This window comes from Patiria miniata, unplaced genomic scaffold (genome assembly GCF_015706575.1).
Source record: "Patiria miniata isolate m_02_andy unplaced genomic scaffold, ASM1570657v1 HiC_scaffold_5, whole genome shotgun sequence".
Lineage (NCBI taxonomy): Eukaryota > Metazoa > Echinodermata > Asteroidea > Valvatida > Asterinidae > Patiria > Patiria miniata.
This window is the reverse complement of record NW_024037072.1, coordinates 21,281,131-21,305,940: the sequence shown is the minus strand read 5'-3', so window position 1 is coordinate 21,305,940 and position 24,810 is coordinate 21,281,131. Positions and strand designations below refer to the sequence as shown.

At 40.6% G+C, this 24,810-nt stretch overlaps 1 protein-coding gene across 3 annotated transcripts in view; it reads right to left on the bottom strand.

Moving 5' to 3' along the window:
* LOC119741005 (cleavage and polyadenylation specificity factor subunit 2-like) overlaps positions 1–24,737 on the bottom strand; it is a 29,812-nt gene extending 5,075 nt beyond the window's left edge. For 2 of the 3 annotated variants that reach the window (XM_038216562.1, XM_038216561.1), the window contains exons 1-17: positions 23,300–23,448; positions 21,729–21,888; positions 20,486–20,591; positions 18,629–18,874; positions 16,610–16,698; positions 16,148–16,246; positions 15,225–15,347; positions 13,618–13,785; positions 12,588–12,676; positions 11,015–11,129; positions 9,674–9,838; positions 8,322–8,358; positions 7,303–7,445; positions 5,545–5,679; positions 4,905–5,076; positions 3,776–3,852; positions 2,088–2,222 (exon numbers count right to left, since the gene is read on the bottom strand). In XM_038216562.1, coding sequence (XP_038072490.1) covers positions 2,088–2,222; positions 3,776–3,852; positions 4,905–5,076; positions 5,545–5,679; positions 7,303–7,445; positions 8,322–8,358; positions 9,674–9,838; positions 11,015–11,129; positions 12,588–12,676; positions 13,618–13,785; positions 15,225–15,347; positions 16,148–16,246; positions 16,610–16,698; positions 18,629–18,874; positions 20,486–20,591; positions 21,729–21,888; positions 23,300–23,448 — 2,208 coding nt within the window. Of the gene's footprint in view, positions 1–2,087; positions 2,223–3,775; positions 3,853–4,904; positions 5,077–5,544; positions 5,680–7,302; positions 7,446–8,321; positions 8,359–9,673; positions 9,839–11,014; positions 11,130–12,587; positions 12,677–13,617; positions 13,786–15,224; positions 15,348–16,147; positions 16,247–16,609; positions 16,699–18,628; positions 18,875–20,485; positions 20,592–21,728; positions 21,889–23,299; positions 23,521–24,674 lie in introns of those variants that run through there. The other variant, XM_038216560.1, reaches the window with a different exon arrangement.
* Positions 24,738–24,810: the final 73 nt, after the last annotated feature.

Here is a 24,810-nt window from a genome sequence, read left to right as displayed (position 1 = left end):
AGGATAGATTTTGCCTTGTTTCATTCAGTAAGGTTAAGATTTCACTTTGATTTTAGATTTTCTCATTTTCTTTTTGCATATTTTTAAAAGTATTAATACATAAGTATACATGTAGATGATCTCAACCATGTGCTTTAGCTTTTCATAGAATTGTCTTTGTTCTCATTTAACTCACATGGCCTGTGTATAGGATGGTGCCACTGGACTTGTTTTATTACTGCAAATCTGTCACTTTGGGGATTAGTGTCCCCCACTTCCTTTGTATCTAATATTCATTAGATCATTTTCTTATATGTTTTCTCTTTTTGTATTTTCTTGTTTACAGACCTTATTCCTGCTTGAGTGTTCTTTGAAAGATTCACTATTCACACTGTGTTGGTTTTCGGTTTAAGTCTTTGCTTTAAGTTATTTTTAAGTCTTTGGTTTTTTAGGTTTCATTTTTATGTATTAGGGTTTTAGGTTTTAAGTCTCAATTTCTTGGTTTAAGCATAGAGCAAGGACATGGTTTAAGGTTGTTGTAAATAAATTCTTTTTGGTCCTTTTTGGTTTGAAATCTAGAATTGGTCTCTGGTCTCTATTAATTCAATTTCCTCGCGACTTTTCCCTTCAAAGATCCATTGAGTATTAGTTTTCGGAGTTCCCCCAAGTGTGTCATTTTTCCAGGTTACATTAACACCTCACTCTTTTGGGTCTTGCTACACATTATTAACAGAAAAGAATGGAAAGACCTATCCAAGTAACTGTACAATCCAAACATGCAACACCCTTCATATGATCACTTACAGCAAAACAAGTTACTGAACCAATTTATTCTGAAGATTTGAATTAATACAACGTCGACCATCCGTTTGAAACAGTAAAGAGAGACTACAAAACAAGATTGAATATTTTTTTTTTAGTTTTGAAAAGAGTACAATCTCATCAACATTAGTGATGTGAAAACCACATGCTGATACCATCTTTAGTTCAAAAAAATATGGAAGTCGGAGCACCAAGAGATGTGATGAAGTGATGTGATGAAGAAGCCCTATTTTGGCCTGAATCTCCAAAGTAAAGTTTCAGACAAACGACTCATTTAGCTTGATTGAATAACATATTATATTAGCTATCAATCTCCATTTTGACCTTGCTCTATTCCTCCAAAAACAGCAGGAAGTCAGGTTGGCACAGTGGTACATGTACTTGCCTTCCACCACTGTAACTGTGTGCAAATCCTACCTAGGCCAACACGTGGATTTGGTTTTATTAAAACCATTCCTGATTTTGTGGGTTCTCCTATAATGTAGTGATCTGAAAAGTAACTATAATTGTTATGCATGGCGTGTGAACAGCTGCGCAAGAGGACAGCTGCGTGCGTGCACGCGCGCGTTGGGGTAACTGCGAATATAATAATATTATTTTGTTCTTAAAAAGAAGGGAGAGTTGGCATTGGGTGGCGAAGGAGGGCGGTTAATGATGGCTTGTATTGGAGTTAATGTTTGGTAGGGAAAGAGAAAGGATGTATATTGTAGTGGGAGCTATAATAAAGGTTTTGTAAACACAACTGAAGTGTGACCGACTGTTTTTGTGCAAGACTGAATCTTCCAGAAATTCCCCTTCAGCACTTCACGGGAAGTTTCCCGGGATTCGTTCCTGTTTACGACGCTTTACACTAAGAATATCATTCCAGAATTCTCCTCCAAACTACAAAATGGAATATTTCGTCACTGCGTCCTCTAACACCCATTTCGGCCTGGCGTTCCAAGTTCCAAGGTCACACGGAACCAATTTATTCTGAAGAATTGAATCAAGTACATACAAAGTCTGCGGTTTGAAATAGTAAAGAGTGACTACATCACAAGATTGAATGTGTCAGTCTATAAGGATGACTCCAATGTTTAGTTAACGAAAAAATAATACGTAAAGGTTGAATATCGGAAACCAAAATAAACTTAGTTCGACTTGGGTTGCTCTTAAAACTGTTTTGGTTTGGCGCGAGTAGAACACCAGGCTGATATGGGTGCAAGTTCTTCAGTCAGACTCTACAAGCTTCTGATCCAGAATGCCTTGTGCACTTTTGAGGTATCCTTGATTTGTCAGTGTCTTACCCTTTTGATTGCCACGACCGAATTGCAGACCAGCACACCGCCATTGAACTCCGCCTGTATGCCGTTGCGTGACATGACCTGCTTGAGATCTTGAAATTTAGGAGCGTTCACAAAGACTTGATAATGGCCTGGAACCTGCAGGAATACAAAATAAAAAGTTACATGTAAGGCCAAAAAAAAAATATTCGGTCTCTGGTCAGACCAAAGTTCCGGAATTGACGCGGCCACGCGGCTTGTTTGTTTGTTTGTTTTTTGTTTTTTTTCTTCAAGCTTGGATTGTACAGACAAGGTGGGGTACTATTTTGCTTTTTTGGTGTCCTCGTGTACATTGGTGTCCTCCATAATTTGCCTTGGTGCTCTCGATTATTTGCCTTGGTGCAATTTCTCATTCCTTGGTGCTCTTTGGTAAAAACAATTGAGGAGGTGCGGCAATAGAGGGCGCTGTTGGAGCTACCGCAGAACATTTTGGAAAAAACAAAGATTGACGCGCATGATTAAAATCGACGCGTGCGCTGACCAGAGACCGACTTTTTTTTTTTTTGCCTAACCAGATCGCACAAAATGAGTCTTAAGGACAACTATCTCACTTGTAAGTATTGTAAGAGTATGCATGTACATGTACATGTACTTTTGATAATTTGATTTATCACTTGGTTTTAAGGAGTTAGATTTGCGGGTGTACCTCTTTTGTGAGTAAGTGTTGGCTCAGAAGAGAGGTGGTGAGTAAGATCTCGACGTTTTCAACAGTTTACTTTGTCTGTCTTCAGGAGAGTGCTGGGCTGGTTTAATATTTTAATGTATGCAGATATTACATATTGTGAAAATGTTGAACATTTCTACTGATTTTTCCTCAAGCACCTTCAACTCACTTTATTCTGTTGAGTAATAAACCAAAATCTTCCAAACATCCGTTCCAGTCAGAAATAATACTTTTCTGATACAAAACCCTGAATACTTTGTTATGAATCCTTAGGTGCACGGGGCAGTGACTAGTGAAGGCCCAAGAAACTATATATAACCAGTGCGTCTAATCCAAATAATCTGTGCACCAAAGGGATAAAGACAGGCATATTGATATCTTATCATCATTCTCCTCAAATACTGAGCCCTTATCTTATAGCAGCAGCAGTGGCGTAGAATTCTGGTAGCTGATTCAATGACTCCAACCTCGAAAACAATTTTCTTATGCCTTTAGCTGAGAAAACCTTAAAAATTATGTTTAAATTATTATCTTTTGTGCTAAGACAATTATTGGTTCAAGTGGTAAGAAATTGCCTCAGATCACACCACAGAGCATCAAGAATCCAATTTTTTTCGGGGCCCTTAAGCGGGCCCCGAACTCCACGCCTATAGCTCAGAATACCGATAGCTGATTCAATTACTCCAACCTCGAAAACGATGTTCAAATAATTATCTTTTGCTAAGAAAATATTAGTTAAAGCATGGAGGAAAGTGGTAAGAAATTGCTTCAGATCACACCACAGAACATCTAGAATCCATTTTTTTTCGGGGCCCTTACGCCGTAAGGGCTTCGCGCTCACATCAGTTCTGATCAAGGTATGTCCCCCCCCCCCACTTTTGAGAGGCGATTGACGCCCCTACATGACGCCCCCCCATGAAATGTTCCAGCCCCCCCCAGCGCCCCCCACTGAAAAATTCCTGGCTACGCCACTGTATAGCAGACATACCTCTTGTGGTGGGATAGCTCCCAGCATTGGTATAACCTCGTCAGCATCAGCACTGGTGTCTTTGCCGATACCCAAACCTGGGAGAAAACAATAAGAACGGCAGAGTCTAAACTCATCACAATGTACAGCAAGTATCAATGGACGGGTCCAGCAGGCTCCACTCACTGTTGTGATTGGTCGGAACACCATTTTGCAGGGTTTAATAAAGACTTGCTTTCTATTAACAGGTGGGCGAGGACATAAACAGGAATTCGGGCGATTCACAATGCGGTGCGGCACCAAGAGTTTGCCGCGAAGAGTTCATTTTTCCCAGTGCATTGTGGGAGATGGTCGACAAATTCACAGCGCGGGACATTTGAAATTGTTCGTTTTTCCAGTCAATAGTTTTGTAAAGGTATGCTTAGGTATGCAAACAGATTTAGGAATCTGTTTGCTCTTTTGTTTTCTTTTTATCAATGTGGGGCTTTTTTTGTGAGGCGGCAGAATGCTATGCCCAAATCTATGACAAATTAGTTCAAGTTGTATACTGACACTCATTCAAATGGGCCATGTTTTGTCGACCGTAAACTAGAAAACTGGACTCTCCATGGCAAACTCTTGGTGGTGCACTGCATTGTGAATCGCCCGAATTGTTTACATTGGCTTAATGTTAAGAAATTGTAAACATGAAACGATTGATAGGGGCATTACTACCAATGCCATTTAAAACCCTAGGTAATACTTAAAACCAACAAACTGAAGTGCAACCACAGTCAAAATTCATGGCATTGCTTTATGGTTAGCAGAAGAGTTGAACTAGGGACAGCTGACAACATTGTGCTGACTTTCTCATGTTTAATGGTATTCAAAACAAGTCCTGACTTGGGGTTCAACCAGCTCAAATCGCTCTCAACACCCTCGCTTTCAAAAGTATAAACAAGTTTTTTATATCAAATTAGGTCTTGCCCTTCACCGACGTAAAAAACACTGCACATTCAGTGTGTCACCTCCCAAGTGAAAGTCGGAAAATTCACTCGGGCGGGACTCGAACCCACGACCTCCTGCCCTCCAGTGCAGACATCCTACCACTCGACCACCGAGCCAACGGAATCGGTTGGCCGGTTTTGTATAGCACAAAAAAACTATCTACCTGGTGCTTTGACCTTGACTTCTGACCCCTCCTCTTCTGTGACCTCAGTTTGTTCCTTGTTGACACCTAGGTCAGAAGTCGGGAGGTCAAGTTGGCCATCGATCCATGCCAGCTCTGCATCTTTGGCTTTGGAGAACTCAAGAGAGCTTACCAACGAGTCCTTTAATCTCACCTATGAGGGGAAAACCAAGAATTTCGAAGATGACATGATTCAGATAAGGAGCACATTCTAAGATTGCTTTGTCCGTGTTTTTCACTGTTTCTCTGAAATGCATCCACTGAGCTGGGCTGAAATTTCATCGGGGTAGTATTTAAAATTCTGTTACTGATTTGGATTGCTGTTGTTTCGGAAATCATAAAAAAAAAAAATAACAAAGACCTTAACCCTAACACCCCAGCATAATTTACTAGGAACCATACCCATCCAGGCAAATTCCAACACCCACATGGGAAATCGTACACACACTGTTGGACTTAGCTTCTGGAGGTACGCCAAACCCAATGTAAAAGACCATCAGTTTAGGGGTACTGTACCTATCCCAACAGATTTAAACAAAAGCTGCTGTTGGACTTTGATGGGTTGAGTTCAGTTAGGGTTAAGGGCCTGAGGGATTAATTTCAATGCAGCCAGAAAACTTACTTGATAGATGTGGCTCTCCATAGTAGCATCCATTGTCTCGTTGATACTGGGTGTGAATACTTTAGTCCCTGCTAGCTGCAGACGGCTGTATTCTGCCAAATGTTGCGTGGCCTCCTCTGCACCGTGTACGATAATCTGTCAAAATTATACAAAGAAAACATTTCAAGACATCTTCCTTCCAAATATAAAGCTATCCCATGCATCATCAATGGAAATAGTCACTGGTCTTTAGCTACATAGGGCAACAAGTTTCTATTTTAATAAGGGAATAAATGTGTGCTCCGGAGGTTTTTATCACTCTGTTTAAGACCGCTTAGAGTCTGGGCGCTGATAATTACCCGAGCCGGATAATGAAAATGAAATAGACATAACTTGGGTATACAGTATGCAAATTCAGTGAAATTTTCAGAGTTACTAGTCAATAACATGTACTTTATCCCTATGTTAGTTTTATGAAATTGAGTGAACGACATCTTTTTCAAAACATTTTTTTCTAATTCGGTCACTTTCCTTTTGACTCGCCCTTTTACATGAACCGTGGTGCCAACTACAGAAGTTTCAGGTATCATTTCACAATGCCTACGCTTGACTTATTTTAGCAACATTTAGAAGGAGTTTTGACTGTGGAATATTTGGGGTTGGGGGGGGTGGGGCTTGAAAAATGTTGGGGCGTCCTTGCGCACATTCTGAAAGGAAGCCTTTATTTTCATTGAATGGTTTTCCATTAGTCAAATCAAAAACTGTAACAGAATAATTGGTATATTGAACAATGAAATTAAATGCTTTCGCCATTAACCCTAACTGCCCTGAATCCTTCAAAATCCTCTTTGCCAAAGAGGAAGAATTTGGAGGATTGAGGTTACATGGCAAAAGTGCGTTACTGATTTCGTAAGATGCACTTTGGCAAGGTCTTGGGCCAGACCTTGTGTTGTTTTTGCTCAGCCATGCAAAAATATAGGCCTGGATTATGCTTGAAATCCTCCTTTGCCCCAAGATGTCACTTGCCAAGCCTCAGCATATTGACAGTCACTGCCGCAGGATTTTGCAGGATTCAGGCAGTGGTCACCCTCCACGGACTATATTCAAGAAATAATGGAGGATTTTGCAGGATTGAGGCTTCCATGAGGCCAGTTGGAGGATTCTGCAGGATTGAGGCTACATCCTAGCAAAAGGCCTAGGGAGTTAGGGTTAAAGTGAGCCCCATGTGTACATTAATCACCTGCCTGGATTTGTCTGTAGGCACAAGGCCATTGCAACCCTGGGCGGAGTGACCTGATGCCCCTGGGGCATAAAAAAAACACAATTTTTTGAAGAAAAAAAAAATTGAGGGCCAATGACGGTCACCTCCTATCTAATCCTCATTCAACCCTTGCCAAATCAGCTGGTTCAATGAACTTTGCAGCCAGGGCTACACCCAGGCCGTGTCAACAAACTTTCGACCAGGCCTCCTGCCAAGTCTCATTGAAACATCAACAAAGACCTGTAACTTGACACAGCCATCTCCCTTCATAACTGCATACCACAGCCGCCAGTCAATTATCTTTCCAGCGCACTGTCTGGCAACTGTCTGGACACTGTCTGGCACGTGGCTTTTTGTTGTATTGCTATGAATAGGGTCTTGCGCAGCGCGGGAAAGTACCTGCTGCCCAGAGGTTCTCCGTTGACGAGTTGTTGTAAAAAAAATTTGTAAACGCTGCGCAGGGTTAATGAACAATATCATTCATTCACATGCACACAAATCACTTGGCTGCATCTTACCAGTTGCCGAGGCTTGACCTGCGTGATGAGTTTCTTGATGGACTCGCCATCAGAGCGCCCCTCAAAATCAATGAAGTTGACTGAGCATTTGACCTCCAGCGTGACCTCCCGGGAGACACACTTGGTTGGAATGTCTGCTCCAGCTGAGGTCAAGAAAAAAAATATGTCAACAACAATTCTAAAGGGATGTACATGTAGGATCATTTTTATTTTCATGCGCTTTGTTTGTTTCCAATAATAACACCACTCAAAAACCAAAGAAGAATGTTCGAAACCTAACTTGTTGAAGTCTCAGTTCGGTGAATGTAACACTTTTCGAGAAAACAGTGGAAACTATGCACAACCTTTTGATCACGAAACACGATTTCATCCATGGCACTCTTTATTTCCAATAATCAGTCAAATGACTGATTGTTGCAAATCCTGTTCATTTCTTGATTTCTTCCAAATGACAGCAAGCCAGACGGAATAATATCACGCGGTGTTTGGCAGCAGTACGATCTTTTATCCAAGTAAGCTTTTTGATAATAATTTGGTAGTTTACTTTTGGGATAAATACAAATGACCCTTTATTCCTTTAAGCCTAAAAATTGAGTACAGTTTTTTTTTTCTGCAATGATAAATTGTTTTGAAAGTGTTGTGTGACTATTTGGTGATATCTATGACCTTTTTCGGGACTTCTTATTACCGTTCAGGTAACATATTAACTTAACATTGCTAACATATTAGACATAATAAAGTTTAAAATCAAATTTGTGATGCGATCAAGCTAAATGAGTCGTTTGTCAGGAATTTTTATTTGGAGATACAGGCCAAAATAGGGCCACTTCATCACATCACTTGGTGTTCCCACTTCCATAATTTGTTTAACTAAAGATGGTATCTACATGCGGTTTTGACAGCAGTTATGCTGAGATTGTGCTCTGTAAAACAAAAATTGACCAGGGTCGACAAACGACTCATTTAGCTTGATCGCATCACATTTACAAAGACAAGACAAACACATAGGGATATCTCACCTTCTCCTAAGTCTTCACCATCAAAGCCATCTTCCTCCTGAACACCAAACAAATATGAAATAGTTTCAGCACTCAGATGAAGTTTAGCAGGCCAAACCAGTGATAACAATGAGCACTGTAACATCAGATGTCTGGCAGGGCAGGTTTGGGGTGGTACAGGACTGATGGGTTGAACGATTATGATTTAGGCCCAAAAAAAAAAATTCGGTCTCTGGTCAGACCGAAGTTGCGGAATTGACGCGGGGACGCGTCTTTTTTTTTTTTTCAAGCTTGGATTGTACAGACAAGGTGGGGTACTATTTTGCTACTTGGTGTCCTCATGTACATTGGTGTCCTCCATAATTTGCCTTGGTGCTCTCGATCATTTACCTTGGTGCAATTTCCCATTCCTTGGTGCTCTTTGGTAAAAAAAATTGAGGAGGTGCGGCAATAGAGGGCGCTGTTACAGCTACCGCGGAACATTTTGGGAAAAAAAAAAGATTGACGCGCATGATTAAAATCGACGCGCGCGCTGACCAGAGACCGACTTATTTTTTTTTTTGGCCTTAGGGATAAATGGGTTAACTGATCTTTGGCATTCATCCTCAATCCTCTACCATCATCCAAACCCGGCAGGAGGATTTTGGAGGATCGAGGAGGATTTGGGTTAATTCTTGAAAGACAGCATGGTCACGCTTTAATACAGATGCTTGGGAGAGTTGCATAACAAAATCAACAGGCACGAGGCGACGGGCAATTTGGTCGTAAGTAATTACCTGAACAAGCCTCAGATCCACCCATCAGAATAGAGAAGCAGAAAGACATACATCGTACTATGAACCAGGAATGTCTTAAATCCTTTGGTTCTGGACAAAATGTCTAAAACGGCACAAGGGTGATTATTTCAGACACTTGGTCACCGTTTCTGAAATGTAAGTGGTTTTAACCAGTTCACGTCGGATAACGTGTATACACGTAAAGGTTTTGCGGTATTCGGAACGGATGACACGCACCTGAGCAAGGCTGGAAATATCTGTCTGCGACCCACTCACAGCGAGCGAGGCCGGGAATATCAGGGTGTGCTACCCCCAGATGACGATGTGCTACCTGCAGATGACGGCCTGAACCCGTCTGGCATCGAGGTTCCTGAAAAACAATCCCACGCCTTGGTCTGGTCGATGTCAAAATAATCCCGGCGCAAACTGGTTAACAGGTTTTTGTTTCAGACATTCAAAATAAAATGTCTGAAACGGTGACCAAATGTCTGAAAATCCCAATTGCTCTGTTTCAGATATATTGTCCAGCATTTCAGACATTCCTAGATCATAGTGTCATCTATCCATTCATAAACAGTAAGAGCAGAGACAACTCACAGCTTTAGTTTTCTCTTCCTCCGCCTGTGTCATTTCTGTGACCATGTAGTCTTCTGGTTTGATCAGCTCGCCGTACTCGTCCCATCTTATCCTTTCCTCGTGGAATGGGAACATGGGGTAGGACTTCTTGGCGTGCTTGAAGAAGCTGGTGCCTTTCTTGCCACTCTGCAAAAGTAAGACATTTCTGTGAATGATGTCTTCATGTTTTCTGTGATGTGTGAAACCCAAAGATGGCATACGAGTTTTGGTATCATTGCCTATGAGCTAACCTCCGAATGAATTTCAGTGACTTGAATATGGTGGCATTGAAGGGACATTGCAAGTCGTGAATATATATTGACATCATTATCAGCAACAAAAATTCACGACTTGCTCCAAATTGCAAATATTAATGTCAATATTTAAATCAAAAATGTTACATCTCGCTCTCACGTCAAACACTTCACGTCTTGCTCCCCGGTCACCAAGTTTGAGGTCAAAATTCGCATTCAATATTGAGGTCATATATTGGCATTTCACGACTATATTCGCATTTGCTCTCGGTCGCAAATTGTGTTGTCGCATATTTTTCATACATCTGAGGTAAACCTGTAGACTTGATCTCGTGTCGGTTGCGTTTGTACAACGCTAAACTCAGCAAGCGGTGGCATCCAAATCCTGACTTTATGTGGGTCATGCAAACCAAGTCCCCAAGCCGCCCATCACAAATTCTTATATTGCCCTCACCTTGACGTTTAAAAATTCACACCATGGAGTGGTTATACAAGAATCGGGAGATCCGATAACAAAACTTGAAATGCCAAGTTTCGGCCACTGGATTGGAAATCGGGTGGATTTTTGATGTCCCTTAAAAGCCAAGATACTTGAGGCTTTGTTCATATTTGTTGTGAAAGCAAATGCAAAAGTGAATTTGTGTCGTCACAGCAAGCATTCCCACAACAAAGTTCAACATATTGCAGCGACAAACAATAGATGTAATGACGTCACGCATTATTTACATCAGCGCTTTCCTATGAGAGCAAAGCACACATGTAAACAAAGTGTGACGTCATTACGTCTTAGGTCAATTCATGAGGTCCACATCAGCATTCTTGTGAAATATGGACCAAAGTTTTAGTAGGTTTTTCAATGACACGTATCTCAACTGTAGTACAATATCACCAAAAAGACTTCATTAACCTCACCTCCTCGACAGCACAAAGCCACCCAGTGCAAAAATCTTAGTTTAGGAAACTATTTATACTCAGTGAGTCAGTTAGCTAGTCAGTCAGTCGGTTCATGTACAGAGGACAACAGGCAGGCCCTACATGAATGGGTCCAGCAAAAAAAACTTGGAAGTACCTCTGCCTTGAGCATGAGATCATGTTGGACGTATTTCTTGTTGCCTTTCAATCCTCCTACTTCACCAATCTCCATCTCTTCTTCACTCTCATCACTGGAGTCCAGGTCTGCACCCCTGGAGACAAAAACAGTAGCAAGGTCCGAGTCATGACTATACTTACATGTACATGTACTTGGTATCAGAATTGTTAAATGCAACCAAATCAACGCCTCATTGAGTTGGTGTGCTGGTGAAACGCAGCCAGGGTAAAATCAAGGGCCATTCTCAAAAACCTTGGTTTTGTTTTCGGCTTTGGATTTATCTTAAAGCTGTGCATTTGTGCATTGGTTATTCTTTGATTTTTGCCAAATTTGACTAAATGGAATGTTCCAGTACATGTATTCAATTTCGAAATGCACTATGAAGTTCAACAAACACCAGCCTGAACTGACCACCGATTGGGATTCACATGCTCCTTCGCTTATCGAGAATTGACAAAAAACTTGTTAAAATAATAAAGAAGAACAGGTAGCGGAGCGGCTGATATTTGACCGTTTTTAAGAAGACATTTGTGCTAAGATTCCTCATGGAAGCTCTTAAAACCATGCCGCAAAGTGGCATTAACCCTAACGTCCTAGCCACTACTTGGGATAAAGAATCGAGTACTACAGAGTACTATGAGTGTTGCGAACACTTACATGCTGAAGTGCATGAAGTATTTCAGTTTACAACTAGTAGTATTTTGTAGCTTTCGGTGAGGTTATAGGGTTAAACAAGAGTGTGGCAGTTGGTAAACAAAACGTTTTTTCATGATCTCCTCTCCTTCAGACCAGTCACATTGTTTTTTGAATGTTTGAATCGGGGAAAAAAAATGCTATTCAGAATAGACTTAGGCACGGTATTTCGAGCTATACGCGCACGAACAAGTGCATGCATTCAGTGTGTCTTTCCCGTTGGGGCTCCCAAAGTGGTTCAAACACTGTCCGTGTATGGAGTCCACTGGTGCTCTTTCGCATTTTCATGATTATGGGGATTTGCATACTCGTGAAGGTTGCCCATAGCTAACTTGTACCATGACAAACTAACAGGAGTTCTATTTATTATTTTATCATCTGTTTAGCTTCTTGGATCAATCCCTTCCTGAAGTGCTGAATTCCATTCGGGTGATTCCATATTAGAAAGTCAAACATTGATAAAATTTAGAAATTCCCTAAAATATCTGCCGACGGGTGAATTACATACCTACATACAGAGACCAAATCAGGTTTCATGAAAATGGCCGGGAATGTGATACTTTTGGTCAAAATTAAAGGGATTAGTTTATTTTTTTAAATGCCTTAGAATTTCGTCCTGTGCGACACATGACTTTGTCCCATACAACACACAATGATACCAAGATAACATAAGATGATTGGACTTGTACAAAATCAAAGATTTTAGATGCAATCAACTACAGACATTGTACTGGAATGTCCAGTACGACACATATGGAATCACCCATTGCAAGCATTTTCTTGTTACTGTTACTTAAGATCTTTTCTTGGTTTTACAGATCAACAAATACTGTGTTGTAGCGGCGCTTTCCTGGCTTACTTTCTGAGCTTCTCAGCTGCGTTTCTTTCCTTCTTTTTCAGTCGGTATTGCTCAAGCTCCTCGGGGTCTAGCTTGACCCGCTTGCTCAGCTGCGGAAGACAGAAGAAATAGAAACAAAACTTCAAAAACTCCATTTTTTTACCTTTAGAATCCTGCTCGGTCCTGGATGCCCAAAGTCAGTTTCGGTGCTTGTTATATAATTAAAGGGAATATACAACATTTGCTTTTGCTGCAATTTTCAAAAGTAAATGGATTTGGAGGATTAGTATGTAATAGAAAATATTGTTAAACTGACTTGTTTCACGTTTTGGGACTGGAGATGCTGGAAAATCTAAGAAAACCAACCATGTTCTTGTAGTCTGGTTCCCTGACCCCACTTAAGATCAGACGTTGCAATTTATAGACTTAGGGGAATTGTAAGGTCAAAGAATCAGTCTAACAGACTTGTACCCCTTCACAGATGTGTTATCAATTGCAAAGAAAATGCGGAATAACTAAATATGAAAACTGAGGAGCCCTTTTTGAAAAAAAAGCCAGTGTTCTCCAACGATGGTCGGCCGACCAGTGTTGGAAAAATACAAGTTTTCTTGAAAATGTCACCACACCAGGAGCCAAGATTTTACAGGGAGCTTTATACAGTCATTCACTACAATCAAGTAAGACATTTTGTTATGATTTGATAATTTCGTTTTTTGATGTAGGGAAATGTATCTTCCCTTTAAACACAATTTAAGAATACAATAAACCAAAAAAATGAAGTTTAAAAACAAATGTTATATTGTTTTTATTGTTTAAAGTTCCATGGGCTGCAAATTTCTCATTTTCTCAATATTGCGTTTTAGAATAAACTCATTCAAATAACTTTTGCAAAGCAGATTTACATACTGAACCAAACTATTTCTGAGAACCATCACAACCAACGACTTACATTATTGCATGGCAATATGGCTGGTAATCAGTTTTTGCTTAGCAGATATTTTTCCAGACTCGTGATATTACTTATGATCATCCCATCACAACTCTGACCTACCTTGAGTTTGACTTCTTTCTGTTGGATGTTATCGATGAACGACCGGGCCAGTGTTCCGTGACTGCTCCGGCATGTTAGGACAATGCTGTTGTTGGGGTTGTCGCACCAGTCAACAAAGAGACTACGGGAGTACCCGCACTGGAGATCAGGGACACTGGCAAGCACAACCTGTGGGATGGGTCAGGGGAAAACAGGAATGTTACCTCTGTAACAAAAAACCTGTCCTGCACCTGAATTCATGAAACTCATCGTAACTACAATGCATCGCAGCGCTGCGACGCGTCCTGCGATCCATTTCACAAAACACGTCGTGATGCTACGCATCGTAGGTGTATTTATAGCACAACTCAGTGACTGTTTTATGTATCTATTCAGCGTACAGTAAATATTCATCTGATATTCAACATCTCCTCTTGAAAACTTTTGAAATGTAAAACAAAATGGCAGACGTGTGATGCAATTTTAAAGGAAAACAAGCTCTCAGTGGACTGTATAGCTACTTTGAAATTTCAACTGCAATATTCAGGCTAATTCATAATTATTCAATGCACTTTCTATTTACAACTTTACACACAGTACAGTATTACAGTCTCGTTTATGATTTTTTTATGGCATAAAACTTGCTAAGAAAAGGACGCTTCTTATTTGCGATGACCACTAGACACGTCGTAACTTGTGAAGTGTTTTAAGCTGTTGTCAAGGAAATTAGGATGCTTATAACACATTTCGTGAAAGAAGTTTCGTGAAATGGATCATACGACGCATCGCGAGTTGCAACATGTTACACATCATAACTCAGGTTGAGACGCGTCGCAGCGCTTCGTGAAATCGGGTGCTGTTCTGTCCAAGGGTGCTGGTGGCAGGAAATTGAGCTGTCAATGGATAGATCTTCATTTGACAAGTGACCCGGGGTGATATTTTGTCAGGTGTTCTGGCAAAATGAGACAGAACTAGGCAGATGTTGAAATGAGGGTTTTTAGGGTACATGTATGTGTTAGGAAAGAGAATAAACGTCTCCTTAAAATACTGTTTGTTGTACTTCAATCACACATTACGTTGACAAAAAACTGTATAAAAGTTTGCATGTCTCGATATGTCAATAGGTAACATACTGAGAAGAAGGCCTTTAAATTTGCAGCCGCACTGCAAAAACAGAAGTTCTGTTCCATGGTAAATACAAGTTCCATTGCACGGTCACACTCTTGGTGGCTCTGGCCAATAAGATGACGAGGATTTATTCAGGTTTTGTATACTTTTTATTTATATTTCACATTCGTGCAATGGACAGAATAAGTTCATTTGGTGACAGAACGAATGTTCCAATCCACGAGGCGAAGCCAAGTGAAATGGAACATTCCTTCTGTCAACGAATGAAATTATTCTTACCATTGCAGTCATTAACATTCTTTATTTGTATAATGTCATCAGAAAGATGTTAATCAAAATTTAGGATTCTTTGAAAGATCCTGAAGTTTCTTTTAGTGGTAATATCTACCTTTCAAATCATTGAACTAAAGCTGGCTTAGGAGGAGTAAATGGACTAATAAGGACTACAAAATAAATGTAGATATTCCGTCTAGTAATAGTTCTTTCAAACAAAATTATACCTTTGGTTCTGGAACCTTGGCCAGTTCTTTCAGTGAGTGGCACAGCTTGAGGTGTTTGAACTGGAAGGGATTGTTCCGTTTGTCCTCAAAGGATCGCATGACTTTGTCACTCATCCATTCAACCTAGAAATAAGACAGAGTTCTGATTACAGGTCCAATATGCAGACCCATATATCTAAACAGGTACATTTTTTTCTAAACAGGTGTTTTACATGTAGAAATAATTCTGGGCAGGGTCTTATCAGGCATACTTAACCCTAACTCCCTAAGCATTTTTGCTAAGATTTTTTGCTAAGATTTTTGTAAAAATTGCATACAGCTTCAATCCTGCAAAATCCTCCGTTATATTTTTAATGTGGTCCTTGGAGGGGTGACCACTGCCTCAGTCCTTCAAAATCCTCCAGCAATCACTGACCATAGTTTGAGGCAGAGCCAGTGACATTCTGGAGCGATTTCAAGTATACTATAGGCCTAAATTCATGCAAACTGAGCATAAACAACACAAGGTCCGGCCCAAGACCTTGACACATTGCATCCTCCAAAATCATGCCACACATTTTTGCCACATAGCCTCAATCCTGCAAAATCCTCCATTTTGCAAAGAGGATTTTGGAGAATTTGGAAAGGTTAGGGTAAAGTTTGCCGATTGCATAAAATTAGAACCCCCATGAGCAGAGTAGAGTTATAACCCATGCATCCCTTTTTATTATTTAGTTCTTATTTCCTACTGACCCTAGTTTGGGCTCCTGACCCAAGGGGAAAAAAAAGACATTTTTATCAACGCCCACCCTGTCTGGAACTAGCACCAGGGGTTAATCTGCAATTCACTATTTGTTATGCTTAAGTTACCAAATTGTCACCTGATGAACTGAAAACAAAAATCACCTACACAATTGACTCCTGACAGCGTTATCTTTGCTCACCTGTGACTTTGCAAACTCCACCACATTGTAGCTGACGTTGTTGATCATGGCTAATGAATATGGAGTTAGACCTGACTCTGTGTTCCGCCATAACTGATCCTGAAATTATAAAAAAAATATTAAAAAAACAGTATTATATCCTTCTCCCTTCCTGGGTGCTGTTGGTGTTACCAGTAATTGATTACTGCTGAACAGAGGTTACTATTTAGGGTCAAAGTTCAGCCCTGCAAACTATAGCAGAAAATGAAATGTTTACATTTAGTGTATTTTGTCCAAAGGCTGGTGAGGATTTTAGGCAAGTGTGTACATGTATGCAGCACTAAAAACTCTATCTCTGAGTAGGTGTGCTATCAAAATATTGCTAGAAATGAGAAATTATGGATGTGGACCACATTGAGGGTAGGGGAAACGAATTACATGTTCTTTGTCGGTGGTTAAATTAGGTTCACAAATGTAACTCACCAATAGGAGTGAGAGTTCAACGACCCGGCCGGCTGTGTCTACTGCAATGAGTACGTTCCCATCTCTCCTCATTGTATTCAAGATAATGGCTGTCAAATATAAGACAAAAATATGCACATGAATATATCATTGCTACATGTAGGCTGTAGCTAGCCAATTTTGGTTGTGCCGTCACTGCACAGTATCAAATCTGAATTAGTACTGTACATACGACGAGCCATACCCGACAGTGAAAAAATAAACTAAAGGTATATGTGAGGTAATCAAACTAAATGAGTCGTTTGTCGACCCTGGTCAAATTTTTTTATTACAGATTTGAAAAGAGCACACTCTCAGCATTACTAATGTGAAAACCGCATGCTGATACCATCGTTAGTTTAAAACTTATGGAAGTCAGAACACCAAGAAATGTGATGAAGTGATGTGATGAAGTGGCCCTATTTTGGCCTGTATCTCAAAATAAAAATACCGGACAAAAGACTCATTTAGCTTGATCACATCACATATAGGATCACTTGTTTTTCATGCATTTTGCTTATTTTCAATAATAACACCACTCAAAATCCAAAGAAGAGTGTTCAAACCCTAACCTGTTGAAGTTTTAGCTCGGTGGATATTACACTTTTCGAGAAAACAGTGGGAAAAAAACATGCACAACGTTTTGATCATGGAACGATAGCACTCTTGATTCCAAAAATCAGTCCATCAGCTAATCGTTGGAAATCACCTACGTTTCAACAAGCCAGACGGAATAATTTCACAGGGTAGTATCAGAGGCCTTAAAGACAAGTCTGCAATATGTTGATTTTGAATTCAATCCCTAACAGATTCTGTGGGTTTCCCATAATATTTCTCTTTAAAACTGAACATTTTGTCAGAGTCTCTCCAAAGGTTTCTTCATGCGTGAAAGCTAGACCTTGCCATAAGAGTTTAAAAACCTTGCACTTATGGTGTGCATAATAAATGCCACCACAGGGTGAATCTGGCAGTCATTAATGGTACTGATTCAGAGGGATTAAGAGGGCCTGGGAAGCTCACCATAGACTTGTTCGGTGTATTTATTTCCTATCGGTTCTGAACATAACAGACTTACTGCTGAGGCAGAAATTAATTGGCAGCGCCAAACAAACCCACAGAGAAGGCACTTTTTGGGAAAGTTGAAGTAAGGGTGCGGTACAGCAGGCGTAAAAGATCATTTGTCATTTTTGTTGTTTGAAGCAACAAAAGTGCTCACAATCTAAAGACGGGATGCTTAACAACTAAACTGATGAAGTTTTTTGCTCTGATGAATGCTGTATATTCTGAGAAAACAATATGCTGGGATCTCGGTTTCAATTAAATTTGCAAAATCGTGTTTTGAATTGCGCTTGAAATCAGTGTTTGGGACACGTTCTTATTCAGCCGATTGCAGCTACACGATGTCATGCACTGAACTGACGAATAATGTCCTAATGTGCCAATGCTTGCGCGCACCTATTAATGGATCACAAACCAACTAACGTAAATTTTCAAAAATGTGTCACCCGACGCATCTTTGGAAATGGCCTTCTTTTATTGTTTTTTTCAAAATGACAGCATGCCAGAAAGAATAATTTCACACGGAGTTTAGTGCCATTACTATCTTAAATACAAGTAAGCTTTTCAGCAATAACTTTGTCAGGTACTTTTTGGATAGTTGCAAATGATCTACTCTACCTAACCCCCTAGCACTTCCTCAGGACTACCCTGCTAAATCCAACAGAGTCCAACCGGACTTTCCTGTTCAATCCACTGTGCCTCATTTTCAGTTGTCTGCTGAATCCAACGGAGTCCAACAATGCGTTATAATGTGGTTCAGTTGCCTGCTGAATCTAACATTTTGCATGAGGAATGTACACAAGGGGTTAACTGCTCAATCCAACAGGCTCCATCGGGTATATGACATAGTTGGATCCTGTTGGATTCAGCAGGGTTAGGGTTGGATTCCTTGCTTACATTACCAGCAAATATTTATAATAACGATTCTGATGATAGACTTACTCATCAGTTGTTCGTCCCTGAGCCTCCTTCTGGCCTGTACATACGTGGCATTGAAGGCATCAGTGATGAGAAGCGATGGTCGGTTCAGTGACTCCAAGACGCATCCGTTGAGGTGTCGCTCCTTCTTGTGGTTGTAGTCAATGGCATAGATGATCTCTTCCTCACCGTCTTTGACTATGCGCCACAGCGTGCCTCCGATCATGTGACCGGCAGGCAGGGGCGTAATTGTCAGGCCATGGCCTTTGCCTGATTTGGGGGGAAACAAAGTGGGAAAAGTGAATTGCAATGTGTAGAAAGAGAAGATGTAGAATGAGACTGAAGTGCCAGGGCCTCTAGTGGTCTGGAGAATCCACCTTGTGGTCAGTGAGTTATTCTGCTGGTTGTGGGTTCGATTCCAGTCTGGGGGTTGTGGTGCATGTGTTCTAGGCACGATACTTTGTCACTAATCGCTACTCCTAACCAACTCCTAACCTACTCCTAACCTAGCGATTGGGCCAGACTCATATGCTGCTGTGGGGGGATCGCCACACCTCCTCCACAGCGAGTCTGTTACCTTCCCAGCATGGAATAATGCCGGTACCCATTTCACACCTTGGTTGAGAGGAGTAATTGAGGTAAAGTGCCTTACTCAAGGGCACAACACGCATGACCACGGTGGGGCTTGAACCCACAACCTCACGATCATGAATCCTGTGTTCAACCAATAGACCACACGTGCCCAGCAAATGGGTACTCCATCCTTGGTACACATAGATGGTTACTTTGAGTGATTGATTGTAGCTTATTTGTGCGGAAATGGCAGCATTAAGCTGTCTACTCCAGAGATGGTCTTTGTAAAATGAACCCAGCGAGTAGAGGTAATAAGGCCAAAATGAAACTGTTGTGTTGCCCTCACACTAAAAATATCAGGAAGGTCGGTTGGTCAAGGATTGTTTTTCTACTGATTTTTTTTTTTTTGATTACTTCTTGTTCTATTCCAAATCCAATAGACTTTGTCCATGCTTCATTTCGCACCCCTCTTTTGACATTCAACAGACTTCAAATGTGATGAAACTTTGCACAGACCCTGTACTGAACTCATGCATTTTACTCTCATGTCACGATGATGTCATCAGGGGTCATGCGAAGTCATCTTCAAGATGCATTTTTCAACGGCCCATATCTAGAGAACTACAAGGCCAATTGGGTTGAAACTTTGTGTGTACATAGTAAGGAATGTGTTACAGATGAAAATTGAAGTGACATTATGATGACATCATCGAGTGAATTTTTATCGATTTTTCATTTTTTTTCATCACATCTGCATAACTCAGGAACAAAAAATGCAACATTCAAAATTGTTGCACAGATAAACGCACGAAGTTTCGAAAAACAAGTTTTGTTTTTTGGGGCCTAATGATGTTGTGCCTTGAGCAATAATTATGTTACGCGTGACTTATGAACACACATTAATATTATAAAAGACTGGTCTTTTAAACCAAGTACCGTAATCTTGATATTCTCTTATGCAGCAGCTCAAAAGATCTCCAGTTCCTTAACCAGTTTGCGCCGGTATTATTTTGGCATTGACCGGATGAAGTTTTTCACAAACCTCGATGCCAGACGGGTTCAGGCCGTCATCTGCCGGTAGAATACCCTGATATTTCCGACCTTGCTCGCTGGCTGGGAGCGGATCGCTGACAGATATTTTTAGCCTCACTTGCTGCGTGTTTATCCGTCAATTGTTCCCAATACCGCAAAACCTTTGCGTGAATACACGTCATCCAACGTGAACTGGTTAAATCTGCCATCAGCTTGATGAGTTATGCATCAGCCACACAGCAATGAACCAGCGACGCTAATAAACGTAATGTGTACCTTTGAGGTTGGTGCTCTGGGAGTACTTCAACTGAATGATCTTGTCAAACGCCGAGTCTACATCGTCCAGTGTGAACAAGTCAAACTCTTCTGAATTGTGCCTCGACTGAAAACGAAACAAAACAGGAGACAGAGTTCCGGTAAAATGTAAGTGCAGTGCACTTACTTGACTTGCAAGATATATTAATATTTGTCTTGGGATGGTTGCCTGTACTTCCTCAATGTATTCTGTATGCATCAATTTAATAAAGAATACATGTATCAACACATTGGTCTTAAATCTTGCACTTTATTAACCCTAACCTTCCCAAATCCTCCAAAATCATCTTTGCAAAATGGAGGATTTTTGCACAATTGAGGCTATACGGCAAAATGTGCTGGCTGATTTTGGAGGATGCAACTGTGTCAAAGTCTGTGACGAACATTGGGTTGTTTATGCTCAGCCGTGCATAAATTTAGGCCAAGATTATACTTGAAATCCTCCGCACTGCTCCAGGATGTCACTGGCTCTGCCTCAACATATTGACAGTGATTGCTGGAGGATTTTGCAGGATTGAGGAAGTGGTCACCCCTCCAATGACCAAATTCAAGAAATAATGGAAGATCTTGCAGGATTGAGGCTGTATGCAATTTTTACATGGAGGCTGTTGGAGGATTTTGCAGGATTGAGGTTGCAACCTAACAAAAATGCCAAGGGAGTAAGGGTAAAAAAAAAACATTAAAAATTTGATTAAAGGATGAATAGTTTTTGATAAAATATATTTCTCGTGATTGGCAATTTCACTAAAAATAATCACGAAAGCTACACTGATCATATTTAACCCATCTCCCCCCCCCCAAAAAAAAATAAAAATAAAAATAAAAAAATACCTCTATAAAATTATCAGTAGCATATTTTTTTTTTTGAGGGGGCGGGGGCAGACTCTGAAATATGAGACTCTTTGTGGCTGGGAACAAGAGTCTTGAGATCGAGCAAGGTACATTCTTCACCTATCACACGAGTGATTTTACTCTTTAGAGTCTCACTCCCTGTGATCACACAAGATTCAAAAGTTTCCCCTCAATAGATACAAATGAAAAGTTGGAGGTGCCACTCAGAAGGACACATACATGTAAGTACATCGGCACCTACATGTATGCCAAGCACTATCTGCCAGGCACAATCTACCGGTACTATGCAAGGATCCTGGGTTGAACAAGTCTTGTGCAAGGCATCCCTAACTGTGTTGCACCAGGTACTTACTTGGTACAGGTCATACATGAACATCTGTCCCATCTTGTAGACAGGGATGGTTGCGTAGATGGGGCACGTCAGGCCGCACTTGCCAACGATGTACGGCAAGGCACCAAGGTGGAGGTGGTCTGGGTAGGTTAGTAACATGGCATCGATCTGATGAACATGCCTGGAGGGAAAAAAAGCAGAGCATAGATAATGCAAGTACATACAGGGAGTGAACCGTCGCAAGTAAATTGCAAGACCAATGTGTCTTACTTTTTTTTTTTTACATATTTGAGGGGAAGAGTTTTCTGTACAGAAGCATGACATTTTTCATAAAAACAAATGGTAATGCTTATAAACTGTAACTCTTATAAATAAAACGAAACCGAGATATTATTGCTAATTGGAACAGAAGTAGGGCACATGTGAATCAAAGGGAGATATTCTCTGTTGGGGTCGAATCTCCTCTTTAAAATGACACCCTGATCATGTTTTAATATTACATTCACGGTTGACTGAGCAGTGACCCATTTTATGAAAGGGTCTATTTAGAGGCTTGCGCCACTTTTCAACTGTGGTTTTTGTGGTGTCATTTGTCACAGAGTGAAAGGCTATGGTTGCCATTCAAGGCAGGTGGGGAAAACAATGATTTCACCACGAAAAGTGGCACAAGCCGCTAAATAGACCCTTGCATAAAATTGGTCACTGCTCAGTCAACCGTGAATGTAAGGACATGATCAGGGTGTCATTTTAAAGAGGAGATTCAACCCTAACAGATGATATCTCCCTTTGATTCACATGTGCCCTACTTCTGTTCCAATTAGCAATAATATCTCGGTTTCATTTTTTTGATCCACCCTGTATAGTACTTTCCATCTCATATCAACAATTTCAAAGCGTTTTACAATTATTCCCCCCGTTCATCAGGCCAAGAGACCACGCTGGGGCAGATATCAGCCAAATTCAGACCTCTACCCTCACAGACACCCATACTCCTGGGTGGAGAGAGGCAATTGTAGTTAAGTGTCTTGCCCAAGGGCACAAACACCATGTTCCCGGTAAGGAAAACCAATTCACAGTCTTCCCATCTGTTAAATTGACATGAATGTACAGGCTACAGAGAAAATGTCATCACAATAATTTCTAATTCTAAACCCTAACCCCTTGGGTATTTTTGCTAGAAAGTATCCTAAATCTGCCAAAATCCATCAATTTTGCCATGCACAAAAATGTTGGTGGCCAGTGAGTCTATCAGAATCCACCAGTTAGCCGGGAGTAAATCTGTTGAGATCCAGAATCCATCAAAGTCCCCCAACTGCTCAATATGGAGGTATCCTGAATCCATCAAATCCTACAGTACCGTTAAGCTTACTGTCCTGAATCCATCAAAATCCCCCAACTTTTTCAATATGGAGGTATCCTGATTCCACCAAAATCCTCCAAAACAGGGGTGTGTATTTTGATGGATGTAGGTACATGTATGTTAGGGTTAAAGAACAACTGAACATTTGAAGAGTATGTTTTCAGTTGTGTAGCACAGGTAACAATAAAAAATAATATACATGTACATTGTAACCTTCATTTCAAAGACCTACTTTTTTAAGTTCTCGATGTAGTCCAAGTTGAAACTCTCGTCCCAGCCACAGTCCAGAAGAAAGCGGAACTCATCCACCTGAAGCATATAGCAGGGCGGAGACTCATCCCCTACCCCCGAGAAGGGGGTCAGCTTTATAATAGATGTCATGCTGGTTGACTGATCTTATTCCTGATGTGACATTATTGCTCCTCTGGAGATAGTATGAATAGACATCAACACCTGTAACAACGGAAATTAAATGGAACAAAAAAAAAGTTTAGAGCAGGTCATTAATTTTCTCGACTGATGTGAGTTGAAAGTGTCTGTGAATTGTATTCTTTTGGGAAAAGTACCTGGATGATTACAATATCATATGTTAATATTGTAGTCATTCGGATTGTAGTCGCCCGGTCAATTTTAACACATTTGGCTGGTTCTCAATCAAGTCAAGGATCCAAGATTTCGTTACAATTTAGTATGTTAAAACAAATTTTCGGACACATACTGTAATGTAATGTACCGGTGAAATATGATATGTGTGTGATTTTAATGCATGTCTGTTTGTTGTTTATTGGAATGTTGGGGTTGTATGTTCGTTTGTTGGTTTTTGGTTTTTTTTTAAATGTTAAAAAGGTGATTTGTAGAGTCCCAATTTATACTCAGACTACATCGGGCATGTCAGGATTGGCAGACCATGTCCCGATGTTAAAAAAAGGCAATTTAGGGTCCAAGTTACTCGGACTATTGCCAGACCATGTCCCAATGTTAAAAAAGCTGACTTGTAGACCTAGGTCCAAGTTACTCGGACTATGGTTTGAAGGGTGTTGTTTTTTTTTTATAGAAAAAGAGTCCGAGAAACATTTGGGTTCCAACTACTTCTGAAATCAGAAGGCTTCCTCCGTCTGCAGACGGAGGAAGCCTTCTGATTTCAGAAGTAGGTTCCAACAGCCAAAGATTGTGACGTTCAACACTATTTCGTCAGGGAACCAGCCAATTAACATGAAATAGTTCTGTTACCATAGGCATAGCGGAAAGCATGTTGCATTCTGGCGCTGCTTTTTTCTTCATATATCATCTAAATGAAGGTCTGTCATTGCAAAAATGAATCTGGGACTGAGAGACAGTTTCCAATTTTGTTGTAGGCCTATAAATAATACACAACCGCCGATCGAAGTAGCGTGTTGTCAGGTTGCAACATGAACACTCTTTCCTAGCAGTAGCATAGATTTGTTTTACCCTGGCCTCGCCTCATCAAATTAAAGCCCGGATGCCCAACATGTACGTAAATGAGATATCCCTAACGTCACGTCAGCAAAATTCAGACAAGACAGCTAGAACTTAGAAGACAATAATCATTAAAATTAGACAGGAAAGCTGCGTGCCCGAGTACTTACGTTTAAACTAGCTTTGTAGTTATTTGTACTGTTTGTGCATGTGACGCACATGTCGCATGATAGGTCGCGAACCAGACTAATTACATACAATATCGCAATCATGTTTACGTCTAGTACCTATAGCCGGTTCAATTCG